The sequence below is a fragment of the Vitis vinifera genome, chromosome 18 (genome assembly GCF_030704535.1).
Source record: "Vitis vinifera cultivar Pinot Noir 40024 chromosome 18, ASM3070453v1".
Classification (NCBI taxonomy): Eukaryota; Viridiplantae; Streptophyta; class Magnoliopsida; order Vitales; family Vitaceae; genus Vitis; species Vitis vinifera.
In genome coordinates this window covers 9,907,136-9,923,462 of record NC_081822.1, presented here as the reverse complement: position 1 = coordinate 9,923,462, position 16,327 = coordinate 9,907,136, and the positions used below count along the sequence as shown (strand labels likewise).

General features: G+C 35.7%; 2 protein-coding genes across 5 annotated transcripts; both read right to left on the bottom strand.

Moving 5' to 3' along the window:
* Positions 1–896: 896 nt before the first annotated feature.
* LOC100250557 (mediator of RNA polymerase II transcription subunit 18) lies at positions 897–9,944 on the bottom strand. 4 transcript variants are annotated; one of them, XM_002283695.5, is made up of 7 exons: positions 9,726–9,944; positions 5,976–6,042; positions 4,729–4,828; positions 2,844–2,901; positions 2,390–2,746; positions 1,531–1,657; positions 897–1,396 (listed from the first exon to the last, which is right to left on the bottom strand). In XM_002283695.5, the coding sequence occupies exons 2-6, from the start codon at positions 6,009–6,011 to the stop codon at positions 1,558–1,560; spliced, it is 651 nt and encodes a 216-aa protein (XP_002283731.1). In that variant the 5' UTR covers positions 6,012–6,042; positions 9,726–9,944; the 3' UTR covers positions 897–1,396; positions 1,531–1,557. The 4 variants fall into 4 exon arrangements, with proteins under 4 accessions (XP_002283731.1, XP_059591031.1, XP_010664635.1 ...); XM_059735048.1 differs by having other exon boundaries at positions 897–1,251; positions 5,976–6,045; positions 9,726–9,869; XM_010666333.3 differs by having other exon boundaries at positions 897–1,251; positions 9,726–9,869.
* A 1,400-nt stretch (positions 9,945–11,344) lies between these two features.
* LOC100245440 (uncharacterized) lies at positions 11,345–13,573 on the bottom strand. The gene is made up of 5 exons (XM_010666331.3): positions 13,178–13,573; positions 12,614–12,691; positions 12,423–12,522; positions 12,192–12,325; positions 11,345–12,074 (listed from the first exon to the last, which is right to left on the bottom strand). Exons 1-5 carry the CDS (start codon positions 13,520–13,522, stop codon positions 11,853–11,855), a joined length of 879 nt encoding a protein of 292 aa, XP_010664633.1. The 5' UTR covers positions 13,523–13,573; the 3' UTR covers positions 11,345–11,852.
* Between the last annotated feature and the right edge of the window lie 2,754 nt (positions 13,574–16,327).

Genomic DNA, 16,327 nt, shown 5'->3' with positions numbered 1-16,327 from the left:
TAGATTATTTTCTCATGTCGTAAAATCTAAAAATTAATCATTAGATGTATCTCGAAAACAAATTAGTCCCTTTTGTTCATATAAGAAGACATTTAAAACAAACAATTACATGGAAAATAATAATTAACATATTTTCATACTCAAAATGTCAAAATTTATTATATTAATTAAAACTTAAATGAATAATTTAACATTTTTGCCTAATAAAAAAATAATTGTTAGATAAGACATCTAAGAATCAATAATTTGACAACCTAAAATCAGATTAAAGGAAAAATATAACAATTATGTTACATATTTTCAAAAATCCAAAAAAAAAGAGATTTTCTTACAATAGTAAAAGTGTTAAAGAGAAGGAAAAGGAAAGACAAAATTATAAATGCTTTAAGGAGCTAAATTGTAAGATCATTTTATGGTCCAAAAACCACCATTTTCCTTTCCGTGAGCGTAAACGTGTCGTAATTAGAATTAGAAGATGACCAAGGGAGTGAGACACTTGAAGCGATGGATGGTGATTTACTACCCGGTCAAGGGCAGTAGTGAATAGTGATAGAGTGGAGATACCTCTCTTGCTCAATGAAACCAATGGTGGTTCGAGTGGAGACCCACAATCTGAGAGGAATGTAGGTGATGCACAGTGGTGGGTGACAACAAAGAAATATCTGGGCCGAGGTCGGATTTGTCTTTAGATAGTTCAAGTTTGAGTGGGAAGAGAAGAAAACAAATTGAGTCTTTTTTAATTCAAACAAAAGTCAAAATTTAACTTTCTTTTTTTCTTTTTTTAATTAAAACTCAAACATTTGGGAAAAGCTTTATCTAAAAACGAAAAACAAAGAAAAATAAAAAAGAAAAAGAAAAAGAAAACGAAAGAGCAAACAAACAACCAGGCCTACATGTCATGCAAATTAATATGTTAGATTCAAAACAAGATAGGACACGGATACTAGAGTTAATGAACCAACTTATCAGCAGTTCTCCAAAACATTAAAATTAAAATATTAAACTAATTAAAAGAGGAAAAGAGCTCGACAATAGGCCATGGCTTTTAACATTGTTGCCCATTTATGGGGCTTTCTTGTAGTTTAGAGTCCTTAGCTTATAGACTAATGCCATCAAACAGGACTACCGGAGTATGCATACCTTGGCCAGAAAGCAGAAGCACAAACTTATCCCCCTGATGATTTCATAAGAAAACTCAGGTCTTAATTCTGAAGGTCAGCTGCTTAATAGACTTGAGCCACTTGGAGCCATCTGTTTACAAATTGATATTTAACCTAAGGTAAGTCATTCAGCATTTGTTTACAGCACTGCTAAATTCAAACCTCACGAATGGTTATCTTAGGGCATTTGATCGGTCTCTTCTAATCATTCCACCACAAAATTGATTTGTAAAAACCTAGAAAAAAGTTCACAGTTATCAAAGGCTGTTTATTTTTGGGATTTATAATGCAGTCAACAGTATTTGGCTGCAGCTCCCATGGATGCTAATAAAATCAATGGCACATCATAGTTAATATAGAATTTTCTCACCATCTTGCAATTTTAGAATCTTTGCTATCATGTTGTAACCCCAGCATCTGACATGAGAGATGCTGCAGCTGCAGCAGCAGTAGGGACAACTCCTGTTGAGGTACCAGGTTTTGATAAATGCAGAAGCCTGAAAATAAATATAAAAAACACCTGTAAATAACAATAACCAGAAAGAGCCAAAATTGTTTATGATTTCACTACATGCATGTCTAACCCTCGTCTTGCTCCAGCATTTCAATTCTCCTCACCTACTTGCAGAGATCAGTATCCACGAATTAATAGTTCCTTTCAAGGATTATAAAGGAAATGAATGAATAAAACAGCACGTTCTGAAATGCAAATTAACCTAAGATTGTTATGATAAGTCATTCAAGCCTTTTGGAATCCATGGTACTTACTGAATTAGAAATTGGTTCTGCAACATTCTTGGTTTTTAAGCTGCAAGTCTATGGTTATTCAGAAGTCTTGTCCTATCCCAAATTTGTTTGAATCATGGAGTTTGGCCCACTGACATGTTGCTTTCTAATTACTCGACAAAATTTCAATGAATTCCCCTGATGCTAAACCAAATTAGCTTAAGACATGGAAGCCTTATCATACAGATCCCAAACCCAAATATAGCCAGTATCAAGTTTGCATCCAAATATTTTATGTAATTTGTGGTGGTCCCATCTGCATGTAAATTCAAACTTATACTCAACCAATTCCCAGAATAGAACAGTATGCTAAAATAGGACTACCCTCATGAGTTGCAAGTGTGCCCCAATGGCCAGGGCCATTGGAAGTACAAGGAGCAAAACTAGGTCAGTCTCGTAAGGGTCATGAGCAAGCAACTTAAAAGGAAAATAAAAGCTCTTACGGTGCAAGATATTCACAGAAGGATGACACAGCAGCAGCAACTTCACTATAGTTTTCGGAAGATGCAGGGGCTGTCACTTCAACCAGCTGTATACCAGGTGTCACTGGCACAGCCTCATCAGTTGCATGTAATTTAAGCATCTTATTGACTGACGACACAGTAACTGTAATTGAAGCACCCCTTTGAAAATGGAAGGCGAATCCTACTCTCAGCAATTCATGATCCAATCTGTAGCCAAGTGCATAAAATAAGCGCAATACATTCTTGCTTACTTTGCTTTCCACCATAGTCCTCACCAGAACTGAAATTTGTTCAGCACCAGAACCTCTCATGGCACCCCCAATATGCCGAACTATCCTACAAGATAAAAGCTTTTCATGAATACAAATATATGAATTTGCACTCCTACTCACACACAACTAATGCAGGAAGTAGGAGAGAGTCCAGGTTTTACCAAGTAGGTTCTGGCTGCTCAAGATCACATAATACTCGAACCTCTGAAGCTACAAGCCCTGAAAAAGAGGCACTACCAGCCTTATTGTTAGCCAAACAGAGAGAGCCCACAAAATCAATAGATAACCTAATCACTGACATGAATGTGTATAAATGGATAGTACATGACTTTGAAATTTTTTTTATCTGCATGTATTTGGTTGGTAAAGCTTTAAAGAATTGTTTTTACATTTTTTGTAAGCATATTTTTTTTTTTTTCGATAGATAAGCACTGAATATATTAAAAAGAAGCCAAAAGGCCACAAAGTATACAGGGAGTATACAAACCAGCTAAGCCTCACAACCAAAAAGAAAAGCAAAAAACCCCACCAACCCTTAGCTGGAGGCTAACCACTCCAAGAAGCCTATAAGGGACAGCGAATTCTCTCCACTATACTATCTAGCCCAACACCATAAATTACAAACAAAAGAATTTTTTAATTTCTGAATTCCTATCACTCCCCCCCTAAATGCTAGTCTATTTCTTTCATTCCAAAGCGTCCAAAAAATGTACAACGGGATAGACTTCCATATCTTTTTCCTTTTTTTTCCTACAAAAGGGCCCCTCCAGCTCAATAAGACCTCCTTTACAGTTTCTGGAAAGACCCACTGAACACCAAACAAAGCAAAGACCATATCCCACAGGACTTTTGCCACTATATAGTGTATGAGAATGTGATTTACATATTCTTCTTCACAACCACACAAGAAACAACAATTTGGGAGTTGCCACCCTATTTTCTGGAGCTTATCTAACGTAAGCACCTTCCCCCAAGTGGCCTCCCAAGCAAAAAACACTATTTTAGTTGGAACTTTATCCACCCACATGCTACTTTTCAGAAAGCTGGTGACAACGGTATTGACCACCAAATTGTACGCTTCCTTGACTTTAAACTGCCCATTTCTTCCTCCCTTCCAATAGACTGAATCTTCCTTTAAAGTAGGTTTATAGCCCCTCAAGACATAAAGCAAGTTATCTACCATATCCAATTCTCAATCATTGAAATCTCTCATAAACCTTAAATCCCAACCTCCTTGACCGACATTCTGATCCCACATTTCTTCTACCGTGGCGTTTTTATGAGCAGCCATGCCATAAAGGTGAGGGAATCTTTGGGACAGTACTATACAACCATACCAAAGATCAGTCCAGAATCTGATTTTGGTGTCATTTCTAACAGTAAACGCCATATTTTCCCAGTACCAATCTTTTTCCTTCAAAATCTCCTTCCATACCCCTACTCCAAACGTCCCATTAACCTTTTTGGTCCTCCAACCAAAACCCTCTTGCCCATATTTCGCCAAAAGCACTTGCTTCCACAGATTTTCCTTCACAAGCAAATCTCCATATCCATTTACCCAACAAAGCTTTGTTCAATGGGACGAACTTCCTTAAGCCAAGCCCCTCCTTTTCCTTCTCCGTACAAACAACCTCCCAATTAACTAAGTAAACTTTCCTCTCCAAATTTCCTCCTCCCCAAAGGAAATCTCTTTGCAATTTTTCTAACCTCCATGCAACTAACTTGGGCATACGGAAAAGGGACATTTTTTGTAAGCATATTATATATCAAGAAATCTTACATAACAGATCCAAGTGCACAGTTGATCTAGGCAGGGGCATGACAAGCAATCAATTGTAACTTTGGATAGAGTCAAGCAAATGTTGAAATCAAGTAGGTGTCCAAGATAGGTCAAACTGCAAATAATCCATAATGTAATACTACCATAGAGTGTGTGCTTCAGAGTAAGGGGAATAATGATTTCGACTTCTGACCATGTATGTGTACTTTATGTGGATTGCAGGTGCTACATAATTAAATATTTAGAAGGCAACAAAAAATGCTCACCGAGGTTTGGGCCACTTTTGAGGCACAATTCATGGATCCTTAATCGTTCTCTATGAACACCACAAAGACCTTGGAGAAGGATCTCAAGGGCCTCAACATGCTGCAAGACAAGAATATATCAACACTTCCCCTTAAACCCCATATCCGATGGTAAGGTAGGAATTGATATGAAAATTAATAATTATCAATAAGAATTTGTGGAGATGTGTTGAGAGTGTGGAAAGGCATGGAAGCTTTGGTGGAACATATCTCTTTACCTACTCTTTATTGTGATTTTGGATCCTTGTTAGACTTTAGCAACAGTTTAGAAAGAGGTTAAGGTAGTGAATGGCTTTTTATTTTTAATTATCTTTTTGTGCTTTTCAACACTCTCTCTATGCATTTTATATACTTGGGTTACTCCCCATTTTTGTTAGGCGCCTTTTAATAAAATTTTGGTTTAACTATCAAAAAATATATATTTTAGATTTTTTTCTCCAATAATTACAGAAATGATCGGGGACGAACCATTGTAAACAAGATTATACATAGTGAGTTTTAGATACAAGAATGTATTTCATATTTTGCACAGATTTGCGAAAGAGTAAAGCTGCTACACAGTATGGAAGTAAGATGGGAAGTTTTGAGGCCTGTCCCCAAAAGACAGTACATCAGCTGTTTTCTGTGGATACAGTTGGAAAAACTCAGGTAGCAAATTTGAGCAGAAGAGTTTTGACCAGGGATTTTCTGTCACAAGAAATGGAAGCGATGTGAGCAAGTTTTAAGAGCAAAGAATTCATTTGCAACAAAGATGTCCAGTGAGCCTGCCATATTATGCAAAACGAGAAACCAATGGAAAAGACACTTAAGTTTATTGTCAGAATTGGCAAGCATAGGAGTTCTTCCTACATTCATAATGGAATTCCTAGGCAGCTTGTGTTGATGAAATTTAATAGCATATGTATAAGTGAACTCTGATGTATTTTTCAGCCTTTTTTTAAATATAAAAAAAAAAAGGAAAAGGAAATAACACTGATGATGTTCTCACTTACCATTTCCTACTGAAATCTTACAAAGGTTGGTTAGAGCAATTCTATGACATTTTATTCGACTCTCAATTGTATCTTAATCCATCTAATAGGATTTGTGTCTAAGCATTGTGTACACAAGATTTCCCAAGAACATTACAAAACCCCACTCATACCTAGTAAGAGATATTGTAAATATTACAGGAAGGTGAACTAAAAATAGAAAATGATTGAACTTACCTGGGTCTCTATGATTCCCTGAACAACGCACTCCATCAGTGTTTTCTCTAGTTCGTCTGCCAATGCTCTGCTATATGTGGAAAATAACCAAATAAGAGCAAATATTTTGTGGTGCTTACACAGTAAAAGTTCACCAGATTGTCTAGCTTCTTCAAAACAACGCATGAGAAAAGTTGATTTTGTGATAAAAGTGGGAGTTTGACGAAAGTTGAAGGACAAGAGCCAGGATGAGAAGCTTTGAGTTCCTGACAAGTTCAAATAATCTGGGTTCATCTTGCAAAAATCACATTTTATAAAATCCAGCTAATCAAATTTTGAGAATAAGATCAATTGTCAAATATGCACCCTGTTGCAGTTATTTCAAGGGAAACCTGTGGATGATTTTTTCTAGTATATGCATTTCATGACCTTTTTTATGTACTTTTAATTCTATTCTTACTCATTATCACTTCTACCTAGTCTTACAAGTTAGTCCCTCTTCTGGCACCCAGAATCTTAGCCCATAGAATTTGGACCCTATGAAATACTTGAATTATCATGCTATAATATGGCTACTAGCTGAACATCCTTATATATAAATTTATGCCACCATTAGATAGGTGAAAATTTGCAGTTAACAACAAAGGAAATAATGTTTTAAAGTAGAACCTGTGTATTTTTATTGGAAAAAGAAAACAACAACCATTCGCAGCTATAGTAGCCATTTTAGCACAAGTAAGAAAGATCACCACATTCCTAATCTTGTCGATTAGACATGATGTTAAAAACTACGTCAGTTCAGTGTAATTTAAATTGATCAGTTCGAACCTTATGATGCATTTGTATTCTTACATTCATCTCCTCAAACAGTTTTTAGAGGCATAAAGGCCTCCCAGAGCCTGGATGGAAGGCATAATCCAAGGTGCACTAGAGTGCAGAAATGAGGAGCCGATGTTTTTGATGTTCAATGAATCTCAATCAAGGATGGCAATAGGGCAGGTAATTCGGGTACTTTGCCCTAACCTACCTCTAATGTGACAGATATGGGAGGACATAATCGAGGATGGGGCGGGTTTGGGGTTGGGGTTTTTCTTTTCTTAAGTCTGAGTTGGTTTTGGGGGTGGGACAAGGTATGCCATCATTGAGGCCAGACTACACTGTAATTTAGTAAAGTATCTTTATGTGTTCTGTAAAATCCCAAACATCCCACATTCAACCCTAGCCATCTTCTTCTTCACTTTTGCCCTTTGTTCTCTACGATTAGCCTCCTTCATGTTACAGTCCCACCCTTGTAGAAGTATTATGGTAACTGAATCTTTCCTTCTATGATTCTCTGCATTCTCCTATGTGGGCCATTGTTTTTCTCTCAAATGCCCATTCTCTTTACAAATGAAATTTTAGCAAAATCATAAACCATTTTTCTCTTCATTTTGGTAGTGGAACAGTCTTAATCTTTCTCTTGATGGCAACAATTTTCAGGCTGTGGATTATCTGCATCTCGTTGCAATTTTCAGTGGGAGGTTTTACCTGCATCTCATGGAAGCCTCTCTGACTAACATCAGGCTCTCCTTCAATGATTTGTTGGTATTTATTGTGGACCAATTTGTAATTGTGTTGTTCAATCTTTCTTTTGCATTTTCATCCTTTACTTATTCTATTTTCTTATAGCCCAAACTGATTTTTACCTTCTTTTTTTTTAATATTTAGCATTTAACTTCGAGGTGGCCGATAATGGATTTTCTTCCTCTCCCATCCCACCCCAGGTATGGACAAGTAGTCCAGTCCCATCTTGAATTTGAGCTGGAGATAGGATATGCAATTTCCAGTAGGAGTGGGCTCAGAGGGAGGGAAGCCCTGTCTGGCCTGCCCTGTTGACATCCCTGATTTCAACAATACTAAAAACATGCAATAGGCAGCCTAACAAAGTCTAACAGTAATAAAAGCACCAAAGATACAAAAAATACAGCATTAATCATAATCCAAAATTGACTCAAATATTCACTCTGATTATATTGAACCTATAATCAGAACATTATCTGTACTAAATATAAAAGTAAGAAAATATTTTAGACTTTTTTCTTCCTAAAGTACTCTTATTATATTGCTTAGTTCCCCTCATATTTCACATTCCACATCTTTCTTATTTAGCTATGTCAATCATAATAAATTCACCTTTATATTATTTATTGGCTATTAGTTATAACTGATAAAAAAAAATTAATTTTTACTCATTTTCCACTTTGAATTTCTTTATTTCTTCTTTTAAGATAAGAGGCTTTTTTTTTCTCTTTCCCCTTCAAAGGCTTCCATTTACATCAGGTATCATTTATGCTTCAATGGTAGTGAACATCAATTCAACCCAATTTTTTATGTATACAAAATTGTATAAGATAATGTTCCCAAAATTCTAGCTTGAGCTTGGGAAGCTCCATTAGAGGCAATGTTCTTTGGGAAACTGCTTGTCTCAAAGTGATTTGAGTTGTTTGGTGGGAAAGAAATGCTAGGATTTTTTAGAACAAGACGAGGACTTCAAAGACTCTTTGGGATCTAATTCATTTTTATGCCTCTTTTTGGGCCTCTTGCTCCATAACATTTAAGGGCAGTTCTCTCAATGTGGTCCAACTTAACTTGTATTTGGTGTGTAGATAGAAAGATTGGGGTTTGCAAGGAGATGAGCATCGAGTAGGTATTTCTTGGAAGGATAAATTGTTCTAATATTGGAGCAATGAATTGTCTTTTTGTATATTCCCATGTGACGCTTTACTGTTGTATAGATTTACTTAATATTTTGGAAGCTTCAAACATACTTTTTGATAAGCTGGTTGAATTTTAGGGAGGATTCCTCATCCTTCTTGTTTGTTTCTTTATCCATATTTACTATATTTTTTGCCATATTTACTATATTCTTTTGTTTCTAATTAAAAAAAAAAATCTATCTTGAGTTGTAGTCCAAAATGACTAGAATTCAAAATTTCATCAATTTTATTGGCGGAGTTAAAAACATTCCCAGAGAAACCCTAGCCCTATGTTTGGTTTCCAAGAAAATAGAGAACAAAAAAAAAAAAAAAAAAAAAACAACAACAACAACAACAACATTTTCATAATAAAATAAAATAAAATAAACCCAGGTCAACTAAGCCAAAAGGTCGGTGTGAATCTTAAGTAAAGTGTTATTTTTCTATATTCCCTCATATGAAAACTTTACAATTCAAAATTTTAATTACATTTCTCATCTTTCCTCTGTATCTAAACTGAATCCATTTCTATAGAAGAAAACATTTCCAAAACAGCAAAGAACATCAATCAAACAAAAATTTCAGTCTTAGCCGTAATCCAACCATGCAATAGTTCCACGTCTGTGCATAGAGAAACCCTAGATTTCAAAACTTCCAGCAATAGCATTCCCAAGTTATAAAGCACTCAAAAGTAAAATCCGACCTTCAGCTTACCAAAAAAATGAAGAAAAATAAAAAGAAAACAACATTTTCATTCCTATATTATCTCTCTCATTTTCTTTGGTGCCAAAATAAATAAATAAACTCAGATCAACTAAGCCAAAGTGTCATACGAGTTCTACCTAAAGCGTCATTTTCTGTATTCTCGTGCCCTAGATGGTGAAAAAATTACGATTTTCTTTTCATCTTCTCATTTTTTTTTTCTGCGCATCCAAAGGATTGTATCTAAAACTATAAGTCTTTTCTCGGCTTCCAAACGATTGTACCTAACCTAGAAGTTGATTGGTTGAATTGGGAATAGAGACTGGAGTAGTACCTTGAAGTCAGCGATCGATCGAAACGCAGTGTCCAGAGAAAATTATTGAATGCTTCTGTGCAGATGAAGATCGCGGCTCGTTAGGCGCTGCAAGCAAACCATAATCAGTCAGGTGATGAGGCCCAATTTTTGAACCACTGGACTGTAAGCGGCCTCATTTCTAATTCGGCTTAACCTTCTATTTTTGAACCTTTGGCCCAATCAAAAGAACTCAAGTTCAACCCAACTTCAAAACAAATTTTCCATTCATAATCAATTTAATCAGATTTAAGTCAGTTTTGGATTTCACAAATTCATAAATAATTTAAATTTTAATTCATATCAATTTAATCAGGTTTAAGTGGGTTTCAGTTAGCAAATTTTATAATTTATTTTTAAATTAAATTTATTTATATTCATTATTATATCAATTTTATAATTAATTAATTACTCATTTGAATACATTTCTTATTTTTTATTTTTAAGAATGAAAAAATTTATATAAAAAATAAAAAAATCTATATAAAAAATAGAAATTCTTATGCATAAATTTGCCTTATGTCTTTCAAAATTATTTTCAAAAATTTAAAATTTGAGATAATACAACTTTTTTAATACCTCAATTCATTTAATCAATTTTTAAAAATCATTATATTTTTAGCATAAACCTCCAAGGGCTTTTCAAATTTATATAGAAGTCACTATTGTTTTTTATTTTTGAAATAGAAAATGTATCCAAAATGGACAATAAGTGTACATAAGAATGATTTAGATTAATATTACATCAAATTTATATCATTTTATTTATAAAAACACTACTTTCATTTTAATATTTTTCTATTTATACATATATCTATATAGATTTTTTTTTTCTTATCTTATTACATTTATGTTCTAAAAGACTTGATCATCTTTTCTTATTCTTATCAATGCGATTCTAAAATAATTATATGGTATCTCTTCTTTTCTTTTTTTAATTTTAGTTTCCTATATTCATTGTTTAAATTAACTAATCATGTACTCTCAATCCTTCTATCCCTATTTAATTTTTTTTTTTATGAAAATTAAAATATTATTTAATTATATTAATCTTATTTTCTTGAACATCTTAGGCATTTCATTTGTAGCCTAAAACAATTATTAAATCATTTGTGTGAGTGTCAAACGTCATGGAGAAATTATCTTTGTATGCTGACAGTATTTGGTCAGCTGAGAATAATTAATTTAGAGATAATTGTTGCTACCAAAAAGTTGTTGCATGTCCTCTATTTTTTACATGAAGGACATGGGAGAGGCAAATTATAAGCTCAAAGCTAAGATCTGTGTCATATTCATTGTTTGAGTGAGTGGATGGATGATTCCTTGCTCCAACCTTGTGTCAGTCTTAATGGACTATCGAATGGTCTGTGTTAATCATTCTCTTTGAACCTAGAATTATGTCATGAAGTGAGAATTTGGTGTTGCTACATTAACAATCTATGCAAGGATCAAAATTGATATGCTCTAGAGGAGCATGTTAGGAAAGTGGTCGAGGAGTACTCTAAATGGATTGAGATGAGTGGCCTGGGGAGATCAAACATTTCTTTGAGATTCTGATGCTGTGATGCTTCAAAAAGGAGAGATGGAAAATGAGAAACGGAAGAGAAAAAGATAAAATATAGAATTGCTGCTTTGTACTGCTATAACAATTAAGCTCTAATGCTTCACAAATATTGGAAATGATATGGTGTCACTCGACCACTAAATCAGAGGCCGTTACAAGAAATGATAGAATAAAATGGTTGAACAGATATGTCGTCACAAAATACTGCGACGGAGAATACACGACTCAGATATGAATGAAAGGAAAAAAAGAAAAAGAAAAAAAACCAATCTTCCCAAGAGGGGAATCTTGGATAACTAACATGTTTCCACCGGCCATCCCTTGTGGAACTGTGTTAATATTGGAAACTAAGGTCTAGCAATGGCGACTTCTTCTTTCTTCTTCGTGTGCTTTGTATGTATATATATACACGTTTCATGCAAGAAAAAAAAATGGATATCGAGCAAGTATGCTTCTTCCTTTTTTTCCTTTTTTGTTCCCCTTGTTTTTTCTTTCCTTTGGATATATGTCTGTAAAATGAGGAATAGGACATTCCCCAGCAAATATTATTTTGCTGCACTATCAAGGATGAACAGTCTAGAGAGAAGGAATACGCAAGCTGAGGAAACTAGAATAGCTCCAGCAGCACAGGCAAGATCCAACCCAGTGGCCAAAGGTATGCTCTGGAACTTCTCCAGCACCCCCACTTGCAGTATCATCATAATGGCATGCCCAATTCGCGACTTTGCTTGAGAAACTGACTGAATTCGGACCCATGTTGGGATAGTCTGAAATAGTAGATATATTCAGTCATGTACGTTGTTCCATAAGGGCATGCAGAGAGAAACATATAAATATTTTTTTATATTACATACATAAATTAGTAAATATGGATATAGACTCACTCTGAGAGAGAATAGCCCAAATAAGTTCGAGTCAGAAAGCCACTGTCCCTTTCCTTGCATTGTTTTTGATCCCACAAACATGACGTGCAAACCCATTCCGAAAACAAGCATGACGGTTCCTAACAGGAACATATCTGCGCAAAATATTAATTCCTCATTAAGATTATGGACAGAAGCACGCGTATGGTGGAAACTGGGAAGAATTGAATCACGGGGGTGTGGGGGCCCTACCTATAGCTTCAAAAAGTAGCTTCATTACATGTCCTTGATCCGAACTTTGAGCCAAAGTATGAAAGTATTGGAAATATGACTCTAAAATCATAAAGCATCCCTGCAGTTAAATGAGACACATTACTTTGTTAGAGTTGGCTAGAAAAACAAAGCAGCAAAATCTTAGGTTTCTCCAAGCGCAAATACGTTACCTCTATGAAGCATAGTACTGAACCAATTAAAGACCCGGCAACAGCAAACAATGTAAAGAATCGGCAGTTCACAATAATCTGCATATATGGTTAAACCTCATGAGTTTAGATGCCTGTTAGGAGGTTTGCAAAGGAGGGGAAGTGCTAAATCCATGTATGAAAGGAAACTACTTTGCAAACAAAAATGAAATGAAATAAAATAAAATAGGAAAATTGCAGATTTTTTAACTAGTATAACACTACTAGCTCATGAAATAACCCTTGAATTTCCATGGTCACACAATTATATATGCTCTTCAGTTAGAACAAACAATTTTTTTTTTCTGGCTCTGGTTTTGGAATAGAGATGGGGATGGGGAAATCCTAGAAAATGGATCAAGTTCCGACGCCCTATATATTTTGATGTTTATAAGGAGGTAATAATAAATATACTATAGTTATTAATCAGAAAACTTGAACTGATGCATCATTAATTGCTAACTACTGCAAATTAAACAAACCATATATAAAGCCAGATTGAAAAATGAACTTGGCCATATTAAAACAATTAAAAGATTGTCTTACCCTTTCGAGGAACATCTGCACCTGCAATTTGGGTGGTTTCGAATTCACAGTCTGCCTTACAACCTTAAGCACGGCATTAGCAGTACTTGCTAGCAGGGAAGCCAGACTTTCACCTCCATTTGCCTGTGGATCTGACGTGATCACACTCTCCGAAGCAGCTACAGACGCCTTTAACGCCACCATTGATCTCCTGTTTCCATCACCGGAGAGAATCTTATCTCCGGTCATCCCAGCTTTGCTCAGACATCTCAGTGATGTTGATGTAGAAGGCGACAAAACATTATTCAAACGAAGGGAAGAGGAAGAAAGACGCCTAGAGGCGCCTAGTAATCTAGTGGTTGCCATTGTTTCAAAGGTTTAGAACCGGAGGTGTGAAGTTTGTTTGGAGGAGTGGTGGAGAGAGGTTTTTATAGCCATGGGAGCTGGAAGACAGAAGATTCGAGGCATATTAGGTGAGGGTGTGGGGACGTGGGTGGGCTTTTCAGCTTTCTTGGAGAGGTTGGTTTTGAGTTGTCAACACGTGATTTTTGGCTTCCCATGGGTGTGGGTCCGCTTGTAATTCACTCCGTATATTTTCACAGACTTTCTCCGTGCTTGGCTTGGTCACCAAAAAGATGCTTGGGTTGATTCCTCATGTTTTAACCGAGTGTGCGGAAGCAATGGTGTCGGCGCACGCACACGCATGCGCCTCCTTTGTCTGTAATTTGAAAGCCTCGAGCATTTCCTTAAGTCCTTCTTCAGCCAGCCTGTTGAACATGACTAAAAATCATCAGCCATTCATCGGGTCCAACACGGTGATTGCAAACACCACACAATCATATGCCCATGCTAGTCAAATACCAAGAGGATGCAACTTCGTGGAGGGTGAGTGACAGATTTATTCAATTATGAATAACTCCAAAAAAAAAAACGAAAAATAAAGTAAGAGTAATTCGAAGACGGGTTCCACCTGCATCCAAAAATCTTTTTCCACGTTTGTCTTAATGAAAAAAAAAAATTAAATTGTCTAATATTAAAAACTTCACCGTCCGTATAGCGAGACAAAAGACTTTCGATAAAATATTTCATTTGTTTTTATTCAAAATTTTATTTTTGCATACAATCAGATTTTAATTTACCCTTTAAAAAAAAAACAAAAAAAACTTCTTTTTTATTTTTATTTCATCTTATTTAATTTTAATTTCACAGCTAGTTGATATTTTCAATATATATATATACACCCACCTTAGATGGTGCGATGACCATCATCTTGAAGCAATCGCCACTTTCAGGCGTAGAATTAATCATTCTCATAGTTATCCTTTATTACCAAGCATTAGTGTTTTTATCATTTTTATTCCATTGAGATTGATATTTGATCATTTTATTTATTTTCTTAACAATTATATAAGTTATTTGCTATGAGAATTTTTTTGGCAAGAATATGAGTGAATAAAGGTGGGTTTGGGATTGGGTTTTTGTGAGTTTATTGAGTTCAACCATTACTGTCAATTTTCTTTTTCTTGGAAAAAATAGCTGACTTACCTTGTAAGAATAAGTGGATTTTTGGTGTTAATCATATATCGTTGTAGACCCCCATTTTGGGGTTTATTTGTGCTGGGGTTATTTTTGCCATATGGAATAACCTTAGAGATCCACGTGACACCTTTGGAGAGGCCATTAGGGAATCACAATAGTGGGCTAAAAGGGCAATGAGAGAACAACTCGTGCAAGGGGGAATATTCTTGGAAACGGTTTTGAAGATTTGGGGGAGGTGCAAGCGTTATGAGGGGAGCGTGGTTGGTTGCTTGAGAAAGAAGACAACTTGAAGGTGATAGCTTGAGGAAGAAGGAGAGGGGGGTGTGGTAGAGAGTGTTTGGAGGGATTTTTGAAAGAAGGAAAAGCGTACAGAGGGATGTTGAATTGGGCATTAGCAGGGTGATTAGGAGCAGGGGAGAGAAAGGGAAGCTGAAATTGTTGTGGTTTGCTGGAGATTTAAAAGAAGAAATAAAGCATTTGGAAGCCCATCTATTCTCGTCAGAGGGAGCATTTCTAGTAATGTTTGTTGCAGCTTCTTTGCTCATTTTCACTTATCACTCTATTTTTTTTATTCTCTCTAGGTATTTCTAATTTTCTAAGCATTGTTCAATTGTTTGGGTATGGATGTGATGTTGTGTTACTCTTCTTTCCTATTTTTTATCTGAATATGGCTCATTCTTACAGTAGGAGTTTGTTAATGACCTCATTTTGATATTTTGTCTGTGAAGCCCTTGATTTCAACATGAAAATGGATCCCACTTAATGTTTTGCTTGCTCTGTTTATTTTGTTCTGGGTACACTGTATTTTGTTATGTTCACTTATCTACTTCCGGTATCTCAATCCATATCCTTGTTTCTGGTTCACATCTCTGGATTTGCTCTGGACTATTGGTTTTGTGTTCTGATCTGCGCTTGAGGAGAAAGGGTTGTGTTTTGGCTTACTACCACAGATTCGTGATCCCCAGTGGAGAGAGTTATTTGTATCTTGCAAGAAAACTGTGGGAGGGGTGGCAGAAGCATAATAACAAAAGCAAGTAGTGGTTGCTCTGTCAAATGGAGGATTCACTGCTTCAATTGTCGATCAATACCAATCTAACTTGCCTTCTTGGTTCCAGATGGCTGAACTTGGCAAAAACACGACATTTGATCTTGCAAAGTGCAGGCCAAAGATGATGGCATGCTATTGTTGAATGCTAAGATTATGGGGCTGCAAAAGAAATGAGACAATACTTGTCAGCGTCTTCAGCACACCTAACCATTTCCCAAGGTAGATTTTTATCGAGTAGGTTCTCAAGTTCTATCTGTTGTGGGATTCCAAACTGTTAAGGACTCGAAGGAAAATGTTGATAATCATCGCAGTAGCAAAACAAATGCATCTCCAAGTGACAGTAGGTGCAAACATGCAAATTCATGTGTGTCTATGGATCTACCAAAAGTTCCAGAATCGACTCCAAGCACTCCACTTCCTTTAGTTTCCAAAAATGAGAGTTTATTATCCCAACTCTTCGAAAAATCTTCAAAAAACTGAAGAGCATGAGCCAGGGAGCCTCCAATCTCACTCTATATTCACCTCAGGTGTGGGTGATGGTCGAACATCTCCTGCATCTGTGAATTCTGTGACTACAAATTTTA